Genomic DNA, 20543 nt, shown 5'->3' with positions numbered 1-20543 from the left:
GCACGTTTTTTTTAATAGGACGCAAATGTGCGGCCGCTTGGCGTCTAGGCCCAGACACCGGGATGCCGCACATTTGCGTTCGGCCGGGACCAAGACGTTAAATTAGCCCCAGAATCTGTGTAATTACTATTTATTTGGGTTTAAAGGGAAGAGGTGGCAACAGAACACTTCCTCACTGCCTGTCAAACACCCACTGAAAAGCAATCCACTTCAGATTGTTCTTCAGGATGTACTGCTTGCATAAGTGAGCCCTTAATTAGGTTTTTTGGTACATTTTTACTATTACATGAAAAAATGAGTGTATGTATACAGTGTTTGCCTGTGTGTGCAGTGTGCGGCCATGTCCCCTGAAGGGTCCCCTGTACACGCAGTGTGCCCCCACCTCCTCCCTCCTCAGCCAGAAGAGGCGTGTACAAGCTGTGCACTCGTCTGTGCACTCAGCTCCAAGAATACAAAGGGGACACGCTGACCTTCATGTATCCTTTCCTAGAAGCCAGCTATTCCAGCTGATTGGGGCGGGGGAGCCGTAAACCTGCTAGGATGTCTTCTAATGTGACCTCTCCCCGTGTGTTCTGAGGTATTTTCCCATTTCTTGTGTGGTATATTCCTGTACCTGGGCGGCACAACCTCCCCCTGCTGGTACATTGTGTGCTGTGTTGTGTATGGATGGGAGTGGGCCGCCTCAGGTGCAGCTGCTGCTTCACGCTGGAAGGGCTCGTAGGGAGAGGCTGTGAATGGCACGAAGTACAGGTGCCGCCACTTAACTTTCCACAGACTGTGGGCAGAGAGGGGTTAATGCGGCGGTCACACGAGCTCTGGTCTCCTCCCCCAGCTGCCGGCACTTGTAGTTCCTTCAGAGACTACGCCATAGGCAGCTTGAGGCGTTTCCCGCTGCTGTCCATCTCGCCTACTGCCTGTCCCATGTGTTTCAGGCGCCTAGCCAGTTTCTGCAGTTTTTTTCCAGCATTTTTGGCAACCAAGGGGTTAACACGTAGCTGGGACCAGCAGCAACATCCATCTTGACGTAACCTCGACGGGGGAGTCTGATTAGACGTCGTTGTTATTGACGGCAGAATGTAGCAAATCACAGGGCGCTTACGTGCGGCCAATCGGAGCCGCCGGTGTTCTTCAGCTCTGTGTGAGCGCGATGTACACGGCTTTCAGTAAGTCGCGTACACCCTTGAGGTCACGTGGTGTGGTGGTTAGCGTATACCGGCCACGCCTCCTGCCGTGAAGTTCGGATGCGCGGGAGAATTCGATAGTGAAGTTTGTCTGGTGCGCGAGGGCTTGTAAAAGGGAACAGTGTACAGTACTGCGCAACGTGCTTATGAGAAAAGTCACGTGATCTCGTTCTACCCGAACACATATTAACCACTTGCCTTCCGGAGGATTTACCCTCCTTCCTGACAAGGGCATTTCTTGCCATATGGTGTGGTCATGCAACACTTATGAATATATAGGAATGAAATTTATGTCATTATTTCCCCACAGATGGAGCTTTCTTTTGGTGGCATTTGATCGCCTGTGTGGTTTTTATTTTTTATATTATAAACATCTGACAATTTTGAAAAAAACTTGATAAAATTTTTTTAAAAAAGCTAATTTTTGGCATATATTTAGGCCAAAATGTATTCTGTGATGTCTTTACTAAAAACAATCCCAATACATGTAAATTAATTGGTTTATGTGAAAGTTGTAGCATCTATAACTGCGCCCCTTCTGACACCCCCCCCGGTTGGTCCAGGAAGAGAAGAGGAAACACGGCATCGAGTACACGCTACATTTTACACACACACATTCATTTGATTTAACCCTTTGATCACCCCGTCACCCAGCCAGTGCCATTAGTACAGTGTCAGTATATAGAATATTTCAGTGATCACTGTATTCCTGCCACTAGCAGTATCAGGGTCAGTAAGCACCCCTCCCAGCCAGGGTCAGCTAGTGTTAGATTGCCTGCACACGCTATAGGTCACTGATCACCACCATTACTAGTATATTGTTTGTACAGATCAATATAATGATCATGTACAGAACCATACTAGTGCCTCCTTTGTATAGTGTCCCCAAAAACGCAGAGTTAGCAGGATCAGCCCTGTTTGCTACCAGCACTAGTGTTTAGCCCCTCCGCTGTTTTTCACAGAAGTTTTGTATCAATTGTGGGCCAAGGCAATTTATATGCACAACAATACATCTCCGCCCACCCAAAGTCAGCTTTTGCCAGACAATTCACATGGAAACCTACCACGGTTTCTAAATTTAAAACTCTTTTGGACCTAATCCTCAACATGGGTGTTACAGAAAAGAATGAATTGCGGTCATGTTGATCCACAGAGCCGATTCACCGTATGTCCGTGTTCTCTGCTGTTACATATATGCCCAACATGGATCAGCAATGTACTGGTACATTGCTGGATTTTGAATGGTTATTCCAGGATGATGCCTGCAGTTACAGGCATCATCCTAGTATCGTCGTTTTCAGCTGGCGGTCGGCTTTCATGTAAAAACAATCCTAGTGGCCAATTAGCTACAAAATTGTTTTTATGAGCAGCAGAAACCCCCCCCCCCCCCCCTGCTGCCTTCCACAGTTTTCTTGGGCTCTCCTGTCCCACAGGGGAATCCGAGAATGCAGCCGGTAGATCTGCTGGCTGACCATAGAGTTGGTCAGAGACCAGAATGGTTCCAGTCATCTCTATAGTCTAAGAAATCAGAAGCCATGAGCATTTCATCACTTCAGTTTCACAGGATATAAACCACTCCATTTGTAAATTGGGAAAGCATCTGATCACCAATCTTGGTTTGAGTAGATAATGTAAGGGCCGAGGAGATATCTAGAGTATAATAGACCCCAGATTTCTCCAAAGAGAATACCTGACGATGCCTTTTGCAGTTAGGGGGATATATACATTCCCTGTGATAACAAAGAAATAAAAAAAAAAAAAAGGGACAGTGTAAAAATAAAAAAAATCAAAATAACTAAAAAAAAAAAAAGCACCCTTGCCCCCCTGCCCGCGCAAGCGTTGACCTTGTGCTGGTATGTAAACAGCAGTTGCACCATGCATGTGAGGTATCGCCGTGAACGTCCGATCAAGGTCAGTAATTCTAACACTAGACCTCCTGTGTAATTATAAATTGGTTACCTGTAAAGGTTTTTAAAGCGTCGCCTATCGATAATAAACATGTATGTACTTTGGTGTCCGTTTATGACACACAGAATAGCTGAGATTCAGAGGATCACAGTATTCTCTGGTCAGTCACAGTTTATGACACCCAGGAGAATATGTTTAGCCCTTCTCTGGAGATCTGTGTTCTCCCTCCAGATTCTCCAGCCCAGAGCTGGAGAATCGGAGGGACCGAAACTAAGCAGAGATAATTTACCTCTGTTTAGTAAACTGATCTTTTACTGTAATCTCGCGAGATTATAATAAAATCAGCCATTTTCCAGCGTTTGTAGACCGTTCTCCCTTCGTTTGGAGAACTGATCTACATATGCTTCATAACCGGCATTCACAGGAGAACTGTGTTCTCCGAGAATGCCGGAGAACTGAGCAGCGATCTAATACTGCTGGTTCATAAACGGACACCTTTGTTGCCATTGCACGGGCACGGGCAAAAAATTATATAATGTTTGGGGGTTCAAAGTAATTTTGAAAAAAAACTTTTTCATGTGAACAGAAAGTGTCAGAAAAGGCTTGGTCTTCAAGAGTTGGTGATGTGTGGCGTAAGCTTCTAGTGATGGCCCAGAAATGCCAGGATAGTAGAAGCAACCTATCCAAATGACCCCTTTCTGGAAAGTAGACACTCTAAGGTATTTGCTAAGAGGCATGCTGAGTGTTTTGTAGATCTCATTTGTTGCCACGTGTTTTTGGAAAACAAAAAAATAAAATAAAAATGTATTTTTTCTTTTCTTTTTTTCTTCAAAAGCCTGTGACAAAAATGATATCTGTAAAGTACTCACCATACCTCTTATCAAATTCCTTGGGATGTCTACTTTCCAAAAAGGGGTCATTTGGGGGGGAGTTTGTACTATCCTGGCATTTTAGAGCCTCCAAAACTGTGATAGGTAGTGGGAAAGTGATATGAGGAAATATGCCCTTTGAAAGCTTGGAGGAGGTCATTGGATTTTGGGAGCCTGTACGTAGTTAGGTTGCCAAAAAGTCTCACATGCGGTACCCCCATACTCAGAAGAAGTAGGAGAATTGGGATGTTTTGGGGTGTTATTCCACATATACCCATGGCATGCATGAACAATATATCATTAAAATGACAACTTTGTGTGAAAAAAAAAGTCATTTTCAAAAAATTTGTGGCAAAAAAAATAAAATGTTCCATGGACTTAACATGCTTCTCTGCAAAATCCTTGAGGCGTCTGCTTTCCAAAAAGGGCTCATTTGGGGGGGGAGTTGTACTGCCCTGGCATTTTAGCACCTCAAGAAATGTGATAGGCAGTCAGAAAGTAAAAGCTACCTAAATTCCGATACTGTATATATAGCATAGTTTGTAGATGCTATTACTTTCACACAAACCATTTAATATACACGTACTGGGATTTTTTTTTATCAAAGACATGTAGCAGAATACATTTCAGCTTAAATTTATGACTAACTTTGAGTTTATTGGATATTTTTTATAACCAAAAGTATAGGTTTTTCCAAATTTTCAGTCTTTTTTTTTGTTTATAGCGCAAAAAGTAAAAACCACACAGGTGATCAAATACCACCAAAAGAAAGCTCTATTTGTGTGAAAAAAAGGACATAAATTTTGTTTGGGTACAGCATTGCATGAGCGCACAATTACCAGTTGAAATAGCGCAGTAAATCTTCTGGAGAGCAAGTGGTTAACCAGAACTAAGATGCTTGTGAGTGAAAACAGTGGGGGACTAAAACTGGAAAAAATTCACATAGGCCTCATGCACAAGGGACATTTTTCTATCTCTCCTAGATGCCTGTCTTCCCAACAGCGGTGTTTTGGAAAAAAAAAAGCTTTATGCCTGTAAACATGTATTTAGGCATGTCAGGCAGTAATTCATTTAATTGGCTAGAATGATAATTTATTCTGGCCATTGAAATGAATCAGTGCTCAATCTCTATGTGCCCGGTCATACCAGTGCGATTTCAGGTGCAATTTGGGAATTGAAATCTCAGCTGAAATCGCATCTAATGAATGTGAATGTCGGTGTCTTAACATTTGTGAGTTGCTGCAGTGCGATTTATAAAGTAGTTCTTTTTCTGCAGTTTTGTTGCAATTTCACATACATAGAATATAGTGGAAATCGCACTGCAAATTGCAAGAAATCATTGAAAATCTTCACAAATAGCAATAAAGTCTTCAGAAATCACACCTGAAATTGCACACAAATCACACGATTTTAAATTACAGCGGTGTGAACGGTGAATTAACGCTCCTAGTGTATAGGCACGTTTACACATGTTTACAGGCATCAAGTGTTTTTTTCTGCCAAAGAGGTGCTGCTTCTGGATGTGCTGGCAGTAGGTTTTTTCTGCCTCTGAAGGTCTGTATCTCTAAACTCCTCTAAACACCTATGTGTGCATGGACACATAGGCTAATGCTAGTCATACACTAGTAAAAAACAAAATCGTTCAAATGAGTTTTTGAAAAACGAACACATGGTCGTGAGCGCAAATAAAATTGCCATAATGTAATGACCGAAATTCGAACAATAAATTGTTCAATGGACAAATGGATCAGTTTTTCATTTGTTTTTTGCTTCTTGGTCACATATACGCAGTACCAGCAGTTATTTTTTAATGGGCGAGAAACACATTAATGTTTCAATTTATCATTCTTTAGGCAGAAGTTTTCCAAACTTTTTCTTAGATTTTTTTTGACTCAAAACATCACAACCGATTTTTGATTTGTGTCCATTAACAGGACAAAAAACGAACGACCTGTCCAAGTGACAGATTTTCAAATGATTTTTCATCTAGTGTATGGCCACCATAACATGCAGGGGCATTAATAGGCAGAAAAGAAACGCCAGACGGCCCTAGGAGCAGCATTAAAAACATCCAGTGTACAGTGTACATGAAGCATAAGGACTTTCACAGGGTCCATCAGTTCAGTCACATTTTTATGCTAAGCCCCTGTTCACACCAATGTCTTGCAATTTGACAGTTAAAAATCACATGACAAGTGGCATTTGTGTCTATGAAACCATTCAAATTGGTGCACATTTTTTGCTGTTTCATTTGTGACTTGCATTGACTTCTGTGCATAAAATCGCACTGATGTTGGCAAACTGCACATGAAATCGCACTGACCGGCTGCTTTAAAATTGTGCTACTTTAGATGAAGTAGCATGATTTCAAAGCTGCATTTGGTGTGAACCTGGGCTAAGAAAATGCTGATTCAAGTTACATCAGTTAGCACATTCATCTTCAGTTCAATTCACTTTACACTTCAGTTTACATCTGCTTTTGCATCCCTTTCCTTTTTATTTTTTTAGGTGTTGCAGAAATATAGGGGACAAAATGATAAACAAAAATAGTTTCTTGCCCTAGGGCCTGTTGCCCTAGGGCCTGTTCATGTCAGAATGCAGTACAGGAAAGGGGCGCATTCACCACACGAAAACATGCTGCCCTTGCAAGATGTGCAGGTGCCATTAACAAAATGTGGAACCCTGGGCAGTTTAAACAATAATGTGCTAGTTTTCACCGCATACTAGCACATTATGATGACTTAACCTAAAATAAGCCCTCCAGGGGAGCCCTGTCACCGCTGTCAGTGCTACCTTCTTCACCCGGTCTTCCTTCCAGGTTTGCACTCTCTGACCATTTGAATGGCCAGGCTACGATAACATCTCTCCCGTGCATACGCACAGGAGTCAAGGCTGCATCACAGTACTCTAAATTGGTGGCCCAGTGCTCTGAATGGATGGCACACTGAGTGACAGAGTGCAGTGTGCATGCGCCAGTGATGTCATTGACTGCTTCAAGTGTGAATATCTCCTAAACACAACTTTAGGAGATATTCACTGTACCTACTAGTAACCCTTATTATAGACTTACCTGTAGGCAGGGCTTTTTTATGTCAGAGAAAAGGTGCAGAAACTCACCCCTGCTCCCTAAGTTACGCCTGTCTCCACCCTTAGCACTGCCCCCTTTAGAGAATAGGGAACCAAGTATAATTTTGGGGGATAGCATAAGCCCTTTAGTTTGTTTTTGAAGTGAAAGCAATAATAGATCCACTTCAGCAAGAATACATTCCTCCAGCAACAATAGACAGCCCCCCATATTCAGCAACAATAGAGAGCCTCCACATATCCAGCAAAGTGACAGCCCCCCATATATCCAGCAAAGAGACAGACCCATATATTCAGCAAAGAGATGGGCCAATCCAGCAAAGGGACATCCCCATATATTCAGCAAAGAGACAGCCCAATCCAGCACGGAGACACCCCCATATATTCAAAGAGACAGCCGCATCCAGCAAAGAGACACCCCAGAATATTCAGCAAAGCTACATCCCCATATATTCAGCAAAGGGATGGCCCAATCCAGCAAATAGACATTCCCATATATTCAGTAAAGAGATGGCCCAATCCAGGAAAGAGACATCCCTATCCAGCAAAAAGGCAGAGCCCCCCCCCCTTCCAGCAAAGAGACATCCTCAATTCTGTAAAGAGACATCCCTAGTCCATCAAATAAACAACTGCAATCCATCAAAGAGACATTCCCGTCCAGCAAAGAAACATCCCTATCCAGCAAAGGGACATCCCCAGTCCAGGAAAGAGACAGTCACAGCACAGGCCCACATCCAAGCAGCAGTAACAGACAACCCCATTCAGACACATTGTTAATCAATTTACCAAAACAACTTGTCTCCAGTCCACACAACTGAGCTGTCACAGTCAGATCAGGCTTCCCAGTTCCTGCACGCCCTGCAAGTCTTCAACACAGCTGCAAATGGCACCAAAAGCAGCTTCCAGTTTGCAGGGAGAGGTTCTCTTTCAGGCTGCAGCCAGAAGTAAGCGAGCTGCATCGGCGCAGCCACCCGGCTCAGAAATACAGAGTGCTTTACTCCCTTTTTGTTATTGGGCTGGCTGAGGTGCCGGAAAAAAACCCTGCTTGTAGGTACAAGTTAAAAAGCAAAGTTTACTTTTTTTGTACTGCTCAAAGGAGCAAGCTTAAGAGTGATGTCACAACTTTTACTGTGTTCATTGGACATATACTTGTTATCATGCTTTTTAATGTATTCCGCTTGGTTTCTTTTTTTTCTCTTGTACACGACAAAACACGATTGTTCAATCTGTTTAGATCAATAAATATAGATAAATAAATATTTTGAAATAGAAAAAGCAGAGTTTACTACTGCGTTAATGGCACCCAAAATTATCTTGCAATCACAGCACACTTATGGTAGAAAACCACACGGTATCACAGTATCGTGGTTTGGTCTGGTGCGAAAAGTAGTTCTACTTTTTGTACTTTCCAGTGTGTTTTACTGCTCATTCCAATGAATGGGCTGTAAAAACTGGAATGCGGGCATGTGAACTGGCCCTAAACATGGACATAAACAGAAGGTATCTGTTTACATCTGTTCAAATCCATCTAACTGGAAAAGGATGCAACCTTGTTTCGTTAAAAAAAAAACAATTAACGGACTTGAATGGACACGGATGTAGGTGGATGATCATTTACATCCACCCGCCCATAGACCTACATTGTGGTTCAGTCTGATAAACTGAAAATCGGATCCAGTCTAAATGCCTGTGTGAAAAGGCACTTAGGCTCATTTACATTTGCGGTTTGGGGGGCTTTTTTACTTCCCCTCAACCGCTCCTCCTTTAACAGGGAAGGGAGCAACCAAGAGCGTACACGTGCCATGGCAGGATTTCTACCCCTGTCACGCTCCATTGGCACTACTGAATGCAACCCTTTCAAGTGAATGGGGCTGCGCTGCATCCACCCTGTAACCATGCGTGCAGATGCAGAGCACTAGTCCAGCATTTGGGGGATTAAAACAGGTTGTGAGGAGACGATGGAATGCTTCTTCAACGCCTGTCAAATACTCTCTGAAGAGTAATCAGAATACAGATCGCTCTTTAGAGAGCAAAGCAAGTGTAAACTCGAAAGAAGCTGATTGGTTGACGTGCACAGCAACTCAGATTCTGGCTGCTCCAGTCTTCGCAAATTCCCTTCAATATATTTTCAACAAGCACATTTTAAGAGTGTTTTTAACCCTTTTGCTACCAGATTGATTTTCAAACACAGGTTAAAATGCACATTTTGTACATAAAAAGCACTTTGAACCCCCCCTCCAAAATAAAAGGATAGTAGTTGACATTTTTTATGTCACTGGTATTGTGTGCACCTGTTAAAATTGTTTATTCAGTTTCCATGTTGTGCAGTATTTGTGCATCATTATGGCTCATAGAATTGAGTAAGTAGCTAAAAATTGCTATGTGAAAGCCCAAAGGTCAACACATTTATTGCTGTTATTGTAACCATGAACTTCTTGGCATCCTGTTACTGCAACACTGTAATGTATAGGGGTTATCATGTTACAGCTTACCATTCATTAGATATTTATTTATTTCAGGTACTTATATAGCGCCGTCAATTTATGCAGCGCTTTACATACATAAATTGTACATTCACATCAGTCCCTAACCCTCAAGGGGTGTACAATCTAAGGTCCCTAACTCACATTCATACATACACCTACTATGGACAATTTAGACAGGATCCAATTAACCTACCTGCATGTCTTTGGAGTGTGGGAGGAAACCGGAGTACCCGGAGGAAACCCACGCAGGCACAGGGAGAGCATGCAAACTCCAGGCAGGTGGTGCCGTGGAACATGGTGGCTGTATTAGTTTTCTTTTTTATTTAGGCCTTTTCTCTCTGTTTTCACCTGGTAATCTGACCAGTAACACACCTCCTGTACAAATTTGGATACATTAATAAACTGAAGCCAACTGCAGTTCACACTTTTTAAGCAGTTTCAGCAGGTTTTGCATAAAAAAGGCTGATTGTTGCAAGCACCCATCAGTGGTAAATGGTTTGTTTCATCATTAAAATTGCACCAATTGCAGGACAGGGTGTTCTGTAGAAAAACAACACACGTACTGACCAGATCACCAGTTGAAAATGAAAGAAATCCTAAAAAACAAAACTAATGCAGCCATCACATCTAAGAATTGGTAAGCTGCAATATATTAAATGTTTGCTTTTGGGTTTAATACCGCATTAAATGCTTGCCCTTTGTAGTTTTGTTATTGTTAAACAGGGATGCCTGGCAATAATTTAATTGTTTCTGATCCCTTTCTGTGTACCCTTGCTCTTAGGTTTTAGTTTTGGGTTCCTCTTATCATTTATCATTTGTCTCTTTTTCTCTGTTATTGTTTGTGTTTTATAAATGCTAAATAAATAAACACCTTTTTAAAAAAATGTATGAGGGATAAAACCTGTAGATACCTTCAGTTTTAAGATGCCTCTACAGTCATTCACACTGGTTCATTGGATAGTTTATGGTTCACTTTTGGCCAACTCACCATAACTTGTTGCAGCATATGTTATTAATAATGTATCAAATACATTAACCATGAAAACAAACATGCTTTTTCTCTCGTCCTGCTCTTGCCTCTCAACCTATGACTAAGTCCCAGTGGCCAGGCAAAACGCATCGATGGGGGGTTGGTCATTGGAGCAGCGCTGGCTGAGGCCGCCACGTACACTTTACATGGATTGGGCTGGGTGAGCGGCATCTTCAACTTTTCCTACTGACACCTCTGGTTGTGTGAGATCTGATGTCAGCACTCCTACTCCTGATCACCAGTGGGAAAGCACATTGCACTCATGGCGATGGAGTGGCAATACAAGGTCTGACAGGTCACAGACAAAGCAGAGTTAAAATAAAAGAGCTGGGAGGCGCAAAGTGGGACAGATGATATGCTTCTGTGCTATCTTACAGGTAGGGCTAATCTCCAACACAAACAGCTGCTCCTACTGATTTTTCAGGGTGCTGTTTTTGCATGTAGATGCCATTGAAAAAACAGATTGTCTAGGATCAGTTCTGTGAAATTTCTAAATTACAAAGGGGCTGTAACTCTAAACTACAAGGATAATGGGTTGCTGGAAGTTTTTTCTGTCTTTCCTGCATGGGTCTCCTGTCAGTTCACAGGCAGTGAACATTTTGGCTAAAGTGTTGGATTGTCAGTGATACTGATAGCTCCTGATTAGCCCTGGTGGATGTAGTACTCCAACGTGATAAGACTCCTGGCAGACATTTCCAGATCAGCCAAATGTTCAAGGACTGATTTACTACCTTAGCAGGTGCTAGCTTTAATGGCATGGCTGTTGAACCCCAGGTTCTGAGGGACAGGGGCATCTCTGATTCAGCCACTCCCACAATGCTAAAAGCTAGGAAGTATATTTCTCACAAGGCCCTTGACCTTTTGCAGAAGGCATATTGCACTTGGTACGAGGCTTTTGATTTAACAAATGCTCTGTGGGACAAGTCCTTACCTTGTTATAGCTGTGGTTGACTAGAATTTGGTCCTCAGCACTATTAAGGGTCAGGTATCTCCTCTAGCTGTCTTGTTCCAAATTGGCTTCCCATTCCACGATCAAAACTTTTGTTTAGAGTGTCCACCAGGTGTGCTGGTGGCATTTTTCCCTTGCTGATTTTGTTCGGTTCCAGCCGACGGTCACTGCAGCACCCACTTATACACACAGCCATTTTTAACGCAGGAACGTGTGTGTTTGGATTATACACTTGCACCATGTGCACACTGTTCACTCCTCTGGGACTCCTTGCAGTTCTGAATTTGTTTTTCTCAGCACTTCAGAAACTGCCCTATAAACCTTTCAGGAATATTCCTCAATCCAATCTTACCCATAAGGTGATGTTTCTTGTGGCCATAGCTTCTTCAAGGGAAGTGTCTGATCTGAAAGCTTTATCCTGTAAAAAAACATTCTTGGTCTTGCTCGAGGACAAAGTGGTTTCAAGGTCCAGAGCTTCCTTTCTACCTAAAGTAGTTTTAGCCTTTCACTGCAATGAGGACATCGTTCTTCCTTCTATATGTCAGGCTCCACTTCATCAGGAGGAGATTTCCCTCCATTGCCTTGATGTAGTTTCGTCTATGAGTTTAACTCTTTGGTCACTTCTTCGTTTGTAAAAACTGACTCTTTGTCATTCCAAATGGTTCCCAAAAGATGAATTGGATTCTTGTTCCACCATTTCTTGGTGACTCAGAGAGACCGTTATTAAAGCGCTATGGTAAGATTTCCATCTGTTCCTTACAATGCTCACTGTACTAGTTTTGTGAGTGTCTCTTTGGCTTTTTACGACAGACTCATTCTCATTTGCAAGGCTTGCACCTAGTCTTGAGTTCTCTCATTTTCCAAATTTTAACAGGTGGATGTTCAGTCCCTATCTGATGCCAGCTTAGGACATAAGGTCCTCCAGACGTGTAGTTGAGCTACAGACAGGATGTACTGTACATATATACAGTATATATTGCTGTTGGAACCCAGTGGTTATTACAATGTCATAAAAAAACCTGGCATAATTGTACAGTATTCATCATCACTACACCATGATGATTTAACGATTCCAGCTGATCTACATCCACTTTTGATAAGACACACCCACTTTTTCATGCTTTTCACCACCCAACACTTCAAATGAATGGGCTGCAAAATTGCATTACATGGACACGTGTGAGAATCGCACGAGAATGCGACACATGTTACTTTGCGATCTGATGCGATCTGGCCCTTATGCCCTGTTCACATCTGAGAGACTCAGAATCGTGGGCAGAATTGCGCAATTGCACATGTTGCACACTGTACAATGTTCTTAATGGTACCCCAAATGTGCCATAAACAGGTGAAAAAAGCACCAAATTGCACAACGGCAAAATTGGCTCCAAAAATAGGTTCAGGAGCTACTTTGGCGTGTTTATGGAGTGGAGCCCTTTCAATTGAATGGTGTCACTCAAAAAATTGGAAAAAAAGCCTGAAAAAACACAATGCTCTGGCATCACTAGATGTGAATAGGGCCATATATTTTAAATATGCAAGACATATTCCTTTATAGGACTATTGCACTATTTGATGAAATCCAAATATTCTTATCATTTATAGCTGGAGTACACATAAAATGTAGATTTTCAAACATGTTGCCTACATTTTTCTCTTGACAAAAGCAACATTTGAGTTATTGTTTGGGGAATGATATGCACTGAGTTGCCTCTATAGATTATGATATTCAAATAATATTCAAAGAGGAAAAACAACTTTATTTTGTGTGCCTAAACTGTTGTTTTCCTAAGTTGATTTACTGATGTTTTCTTAACCTGCCATCACAGATTTCTCCCAGAAACTTCAGCCATCTGAACATTTCAATAATTCATCGTGCCACTGATTCTTCCACAAGAAGGCAACAAGTGTAAATGAAACCAGCAGCATAATTCCTTCAAGACTTCCAATAGTACTAAATAAAGGAGCTTGGATTTAGAAAAGAATTTCTGTTTGGGGAGAACATAAATCTTGTGGGATGTTTTTCTAGCTTGAGAGTATGAGTAGCAAATATTCCCAGAAGAAACTGTGACAATCATAAAAAACATATTAAGAACATATTAAATAATATATCTCAGAGACAGATGATAAACCATAGTAGCGCCTTACTTGGACTTGAATTATTTAGTTGTAATATTCCATTTCATATGCACTCACAGAAAACCTAATAATGGAGGGTTTCTAGATTGTGTGTTTCTCAAATATTTGTTTTGCTACGAATTCTCATGCTATAGCCAAAGTAACCAGTACTAACTTTGGTTAGTTAAGGTTATAAACAGTGCAGTTTTACAGTGAAGTGAACATTTGCACTGTTTGGGAATATGTCCTTTAGTGCCACCATCCTTTTCACTCCTCCAACAGGGCAAGATGATGCCAAATGTGGATGCAAAACTGAAAGCACTCAAGGTGGCTCTGTGATTGTTGATGGACCAACTCCAGTTACGGTTACTGGTCAAGGAGTTTCAGTACAAGGATGTGAGCAGCTTCTGCATCTTATCTATCAGCGTGTGGAGAAAGCAGTGGGACTTGCTGAAGCTGCTCTTAATGTGGCCAAAGCAAACAGTAGTCTACTGAGCCAACTACAGGATGAAGTGAGCAGTTTACGGAATATGCATGAAAGATCAGAAAGACCAAAATCACCTGATAACACTGCAAGATGTAAGCTATCAGACGAGGAAGAAGTTGAAGAGATCAGAGGAGTGCAGGTTGTCATAGAGGAGCTCAGACAGCTGGGTGCAGCATCTGCATCATTAGTTCCTGGACTTCATCCACCAACCATGGAAAGGACAAAAGAAAGCTGCTTGCCTCCATGTCCTCCAAATGAGACACAATCACTTCTAAGTCCCATTCATATTCCGGTAAGTGAAAACAATTTTCCATTAAGGGGAACATTACAATACATACAGTATGTTGTAGGTCCATCTGAGTTGGATTTGTGCCTATATTCTTCAAACAAGGGGACATACTGAAAAACAGAAAATGTACTGACTGGATTTGAATAGTCAGTCTCAGCTCAGTGCAGGGGGAAGGGTAAAGCGACCAACTTAGTATGAGAAAGAGTTTGAGAGACACATACACGTTGCAGGTTTTTTTCCAATTATGGTATCAAAGGAGATACAAAGAAACAAAACAAGGTGTACATAGATCCCCAAAACATTTTATTACATAATCCTGAGAATCCTGTACCTCTTACTCCGGCAGTGTGAGTTTTCATATAGTATACTCTGTAGTGATATGGCAGGACCTGAACATTGACATTGGGCCTATATAATTGTTTAGTAACTTGGGGTGTCCTATATGTGTCGTTCTGATAAAGTAAATGGGGGTATTTTAGCATCAGTACATGTTTGGGTAATACTCAGGACCAAAGATTAAGATGGATGGCAAATGTCTACGTTAAAACAGATGAACAGATCTAAAAAGTCAGTGAAAGGGCCAATTGAAATAAATTGGGGCTTAGGGCAGACTGAGGAGTGTGTATACATCCCCAACACCCCCCCCCCCCATTCTCAAATTGCAAGAAAAGCATCACAAGTAACAGGGCCTTACCTATACCCTGGGGAAGGGGAGGTGCTATGATAGCTTGATTGATCTTTAGATGCACATTAAAACAAGGAAAATGTCCAGATAATGAAGGACAGTGGTGAGCAACCATAGTAGCAGACAAACTATGTGCATTTTCACTCCCTCCTTACTATTGGTCAAAGGTGAGGGATTATACATAGAATTTGTTCTGACAAGAAAATTTCCTATAGCCCGTTGCAACCAATCCGAATCCTTTTCTTTAATGTTCAGCTCTATATGGAAGAAGTGTCAGTTGGAAGGTAATTGGTTGCTATGGACTTTAAAAACACTTTTCATATATAGCGCTACCCCTACAGGGACTGCTTCATAATGCTTGTCCCCAGTGGTTGTCCTGATCTTGCAAGCCTCCCGACAACTCTGACACTCTGGGTTCAGACATATTTAAACAGTATAGGATAATAATGCAAGAGGCATGATTCTTTGGTAACACCTCTATATTAGTCTTGTTCAAAAGAGTAGAACACAAGAATAATGGGTTTAGGATATACAACCCCAGTCAACACATAAAAATAGGATATGGTAAAAAAGCAACATTTAATAAATTGTACAGTACTGAGTAGCAAGCTTTAACTATTAAACTGCAACACCAGCAGTAAGAGGGGGACAAAAAGGACTTATCATCTCTCTCTAGGCCATCAGTACCGCAATGGTGGATGCAAAGAATTATGTAAATTTACACTCCAGCATGAACAGATAGAAGTACCCTAATTTGAACCACTATGGTCTTAGAAGAGAAGTGGTCCCTTTAGCTAGAGATTGCAATTTGAGTCCTGTGATGTTTAAAGTTCCTCATAGGGTGGTGTCTGTTGTCTTCTGCTAGCAATGGTGGGGCCCATAAACAGCAGTGAATACTGGTGATTCAATGAAGTTAAACAGATATGCTGTGGTACTGCTCAAAGCAAAGATGTCCTGATACTGAGGTGTAAAGGCTTCTGCATGCAGTTTCTCAAGAGTGCTGACAAAAAGCTGTTAGGCATCTGCCCGCTCATCTATCCCTGTGGATAGCACAGCCTTTTAGAAACAAGAGTTCTTGCACAAGCTCTTGGCTGTTTTGCAGGGATGTGCAGAGTTGTCTCCTGATGGCCTGTCAGCGCAGCGAGCAGAGATGTCTGTGTGAAGACCGGATAGTGACAGTCCCGTTGCAGAGAAGCTGATGTGATCTCGGTGTGGCGATCGGTGTCACCGCTGAGCTGAACTGATGTGCAGAGTCCCGCAGTAGTAGGCCAACAATCTTTCTCAGGAGGAGAACGGCAGTCCCCCTGTGTTCAGCTCCGAATCCCACACCCAGAGAGCGGGTCAGTCCCTTGCTGTAGAACATACCTGCTCTCCCACCATTCTTCTGGTTCAGCAGCTCTCTGGTATTTGTAGTTCAATCAGCACTTAGAAATACAGGATGCATTGGCTATGGGACTACTGGTCCCACGATCCCCTGCTGTAGAAGAACTGGAACCACTTTGCTAACGGGAGGTGATGTACCACTCCCAGTACTGGGCACTAGGGAAAAATAAGTCTCATTATTATTATACAGGATTTATATAGCGCCAACAGTTTGTTCAGCACTTTACAATATAACGGGAGACAATACAGTTCAATACAAGAGGGATAGGAGGTCCCTGCTCCTTGGAGTTTACAATCTAGTAGTCACATTTGTAAATGTCCCTGAAAGGCATAATAATATAGCCAGCACCTCGCTACACATACATGTGTTTTGCTTGATTAAAATATCCCTTGACCACATCCAATTAGTACTCCAATTTAAGGGTAAAAGAGCTGCAGCTGTTATCATAAATTTAGCACATGTATGCTGTATTGTCAGACTGAGACATGACATGAGAAGTTGTAACACATCTCTTATAAAGTTGCCTCTTTTGGTTTGCTCTGAAAATCTGCCTAAATTCTGTTGTGTTTGAGTATTTGTAAGTCTGAAATGTAGTTTATAATGCTAGGTACACACGTGAAATTTTTCTTTCGTTCAGCCCAGTGGCTGAATGGAAAAAAACTGAGAGGTCACCATGTTAACTAAGCGATGTTAGGGCAGCGATCTTTCCCACTGAGCTATTGTGTTCTGACAGGGAGACTGCCCCCCCACTAAAACACACTGATCAGCAATTGCAGCCATCGATTGCCAGCGCTGATCGGATGCTGGTTTTTCAGCATGCCTATATGACAGAAGCCAGTTTCTTCTGTCGGACAGGCTGCTGTTCACACTGGCCAAATATCGGCTGGTTTCTGTTGAACCTCCTGGTACCAGATGATATTCAGCCTGTGTGTATCATTAAGTCAGCATGTGCAGCAGTGGAATTAAAGCATAACTACTGCTCATTCACTCCCTCTACCCAGCCTGTAACTGAGTTGCACATGGTTTTTGCCAGTACCTCAGTCCTTGCCTAGGCAAGAATGACTGTGCCTTGCCTTTCCGATTCTGCCTTTACCCAGCACATTTAGTTCCTTATAGGTTATAGGCTTTACTGGAAGTTTTTGACAGTCCTTGTCAAAAGCTTGTGCCAACATACTTGATTACACAAGTAGCTCCTAGTCTTATGACCTAAACTAGGAAAGGCTGGAAGCAAATGTCTGAAATCCTTCCATGCTTAAAGTGAATTGGCATCAAAATATGGAATCAGGACTTTTTATTTAAATCATGTCAAGGGCATTAACAGAATGACAGATCTTCATTTGACAGAAGAAAGAACATGAATTTTAAGAGGGCTGCATGAACATTTATTACGAAATACCGACTTTACTGGGGTGATGACTATAATTAATAGGTGAAACATAAGTGATCTACCATTACCTACTGCATATCCATTAGGAAATAATTAATCCACTGATTTATATTGATTTCAAAGTACACATATACATTTGGTTTATTGAGGTTTAATGAGCAATGGACTTAACTGCTTCAGCACGGGCTTAGCGTGCCTCATGGTAAATCCAGCCTTGGTCATATTCCCTTTGCTACCCAATTGTCAGTCAAACGTCATAAGGTTGCCATTGGACAATGGACATTGGTTCCTTGGCATCAGCTGCCTACCTACATTGCAACGGGCAAGATGCAGATATACTATTCCAAACTGTTAAGCAATTCTATACTTGTTATGTAAAATGGCTATATTTCATTTAATTGCTTAAAGCAGAACTCCATTGCATCTGAGCACTATAAACCAAAAACACTGTTTAATTCATTTTTAATAGTCAAAAGCAAACTTGCTCATACATTCATGTCTCCATGTTATAATTTGCTGAGAAATCACTGTGAAAAACACCCCCTAGCATTTCTGGCCGTGGCCATCTTGAATAAGGGCAGATGATTCATGTAGTGTTTACTTCCTGGAATACATCTGCTCATAGCTCAGGCATGCAGGCAGGATGGTGTGCTTAGCTGGGAAAGCCCCTCTTCCTTTCCTGAAGACTCCTAGGATTTATGACATTGTTTGCCTAGGCATGGAAACTAGGAAGCAAATGTTTAAAACAAGTAAATATGATATACCGGTACCTTTCTGCCTATTTAATGCTAGCAACATGAAGATTAAAAATATTCGGTGAAGTTCCACTTTATGTTGTTAGCGTCCACCTATGCATATGCAGCTAATTTGCTGGGTTATTGTTGATATAAATAGACTCCTTAATTTTATTTTTAACTTCACATTCTAACCATAGCATCGATCCATTAGAATTCCCAAATCAAAAAATGTTTGGTTTTCACTTTCTTGAAGGATTTATACCTTTTTGACCATCCAGTCCTGAGACTTCTACAGCTGGACAGTAAAGGAAAAGCAGCAAACTAATGAGCTTATGTTTCTGTCACTCTCCTTCTATCAACATGTTTCTTGTTAGCACATGAGCACTGCAACACAACTGACTGGCATCTTGTATTGATATTTCCACTCATAGTCTGAGCTGTGCAGCACAGGAGATGGCAGGAGGTTTGATACCAATTTCAATTCAGACATTAAAGCCCGTACACATGGGCCAAATATTGTCTGAAATCAGCCGGTACAGTAGATACCGGTTCACATTCGGCCCATGTGTACAGGTCCTTGTTTGACAGAAGCCAATCTCACGGCTAGCTTCTGTCGAACGAGCTTGTTTTAGCATTCTCAGCCAATGGCTGTGGCTGACCAGTGTTTTCGGGGGGGGGGGGGGCTGTCCCTCTGTCAGTATACAGTGGTCACATGATCGGGAAAGGTCGCGATCGAAAGAGGAGATCGGGACCTTTCCGTGAGTACCGGACATGTGTGCTGGGAGCGCACCGGGCACGCGTTCTTGGCATTTATGTCCTTATTAATAGAACGCAAATGTGCGGCCACTCGGCGTCTAGGCCCAGACGCCGGGAAGCCGCACATTTGCGTTCCGCCGGCGTGAAGCGGTTAATTGAACAAGCTGTAGTTAGAGGCTAATTGGCTGCTATGCACGGCTGCACCAGATTCAGAGTGCACCAGTTTTAGTAAATCTACCCCTATGTGTTTACTTTGTGCTAGTTATGTTATGTGTGTTAGTTTGTTGAAGTGTTGTTCATTTTGAATGGCACCCCAATGCCTTAAGGCAACACAGTTCTGACAGAAATGCTTTGCAGCACACCACAACACACAGTAATGCACTTTTGTGCACCATTTTGTACTGCATCAGAAAAAATGCTGCATATTCATTTTTTGGTCCATTTTTGTGCTTTGGCAGTCTATTCAAAATAAAAGTGCTGCCTTAATGCAACTTACGTTAAAGTGCAACACTGCACACAGAGATGTATGAATCCAGCCTAAAGTGTATCTAAATCCAAGAACAAAGACTGATAGCATTGCAGCGTATTGCTTCTTAGATGTGGTGGCTGCATTCATATTCTATTTCTTCACACTTGTTTCCTTTATTTTACCCTGGAAATCCTACTATTAAAGTGTTGCTATACCCAGGACCCTGCAGTCACTATATCTGGTCTTCCACAGTACACACAACATGAAAATGCAATTATTTCAGTAAATATAAACTGCTAAACACTTTTTCTTATTAGCAGTATATAGCAGTCTTGTGATGTCTATCAGTGTCCAGCTAGGCACTGCTTAAAGCTTGTAGAAGGAGTTTTCATTATCTGACTGTTCTATGAGGCTGCAATACCCCTGACCCTCTGTCTGGACAGTGCTGATTGGCCCTGTGCTGATCACATGCACCCTTCCAAAGGAAAAAAACTCCCTAGCAATATACACTAAACTGAGCAACTGCAGAGTGACGTCTGGAGCTCTGTGCTAGCAGCAGATGGATTGGGGACAGTAAAGGAAGGGGAGGATCAGAGAAGACAGGATCAAACCGCCTTTTTACACAATGTGAAGGATTCACCCCCCACAGTGAATATAACAAGCATGCTATACTGCATATACAGACTTATTTTACTGATGTGGGTTTAGTAACCCTTTAAATCAC

General features: G+C 42.0%; 1 protein-coding gene across 3 annotated transcripts in view; it reads left to right on the top strand.

The window, feature by feature from the left end:
• Positions 1-360: 360 nt before the first annotated feature.
• CUNH14orf93 (chromosome unknown C14orf93 homolog) overlaps positions 361-20543 on the top strand; it is a 48603-nt gene continuing 28420 nt past the window's right edge. For 2 of the 3 annotated variants that reach the window (XM_089678196.1, XM_089678194.1), the window contains exons 1-2: positions 361-476; positions 13337-14404. In XM_089678196.1, the coding sequence (XP_089534322.1) occupies positions 13868-14404 (537 nt within the window). In that variant the 5' untranslated portion in view covers positions 361-476; positions 13337-13867. Of the gene's footprint in view, positions 578-13336; positions 14405-20543 lie in introns of all 3 variants that reach the window. The other variant, XM_089678195.1, reaches the window with a different exon arrangement.

The sequence above is a fragment of the Staurois parvus genome, unplaced genomic scaffold, assembly GCF_062004578.1.
Source record: "Staurois parvus isolate SC_StPar_1 unplaced genomic scaffold, SC_StPar_1.0 ptg000199l, whole genome shotgun sequence".
Classification (NCBI taxonomy): Eukaryota; Metazoa; Chordata; class Amphibia; order Anura; family Ranidae; genus Staurois; species Staurois parvus.
Note: the sequence above shows the minus strand (reverse complement) of the source record. Positions and strands in the feature narration are given on the sequence as shown.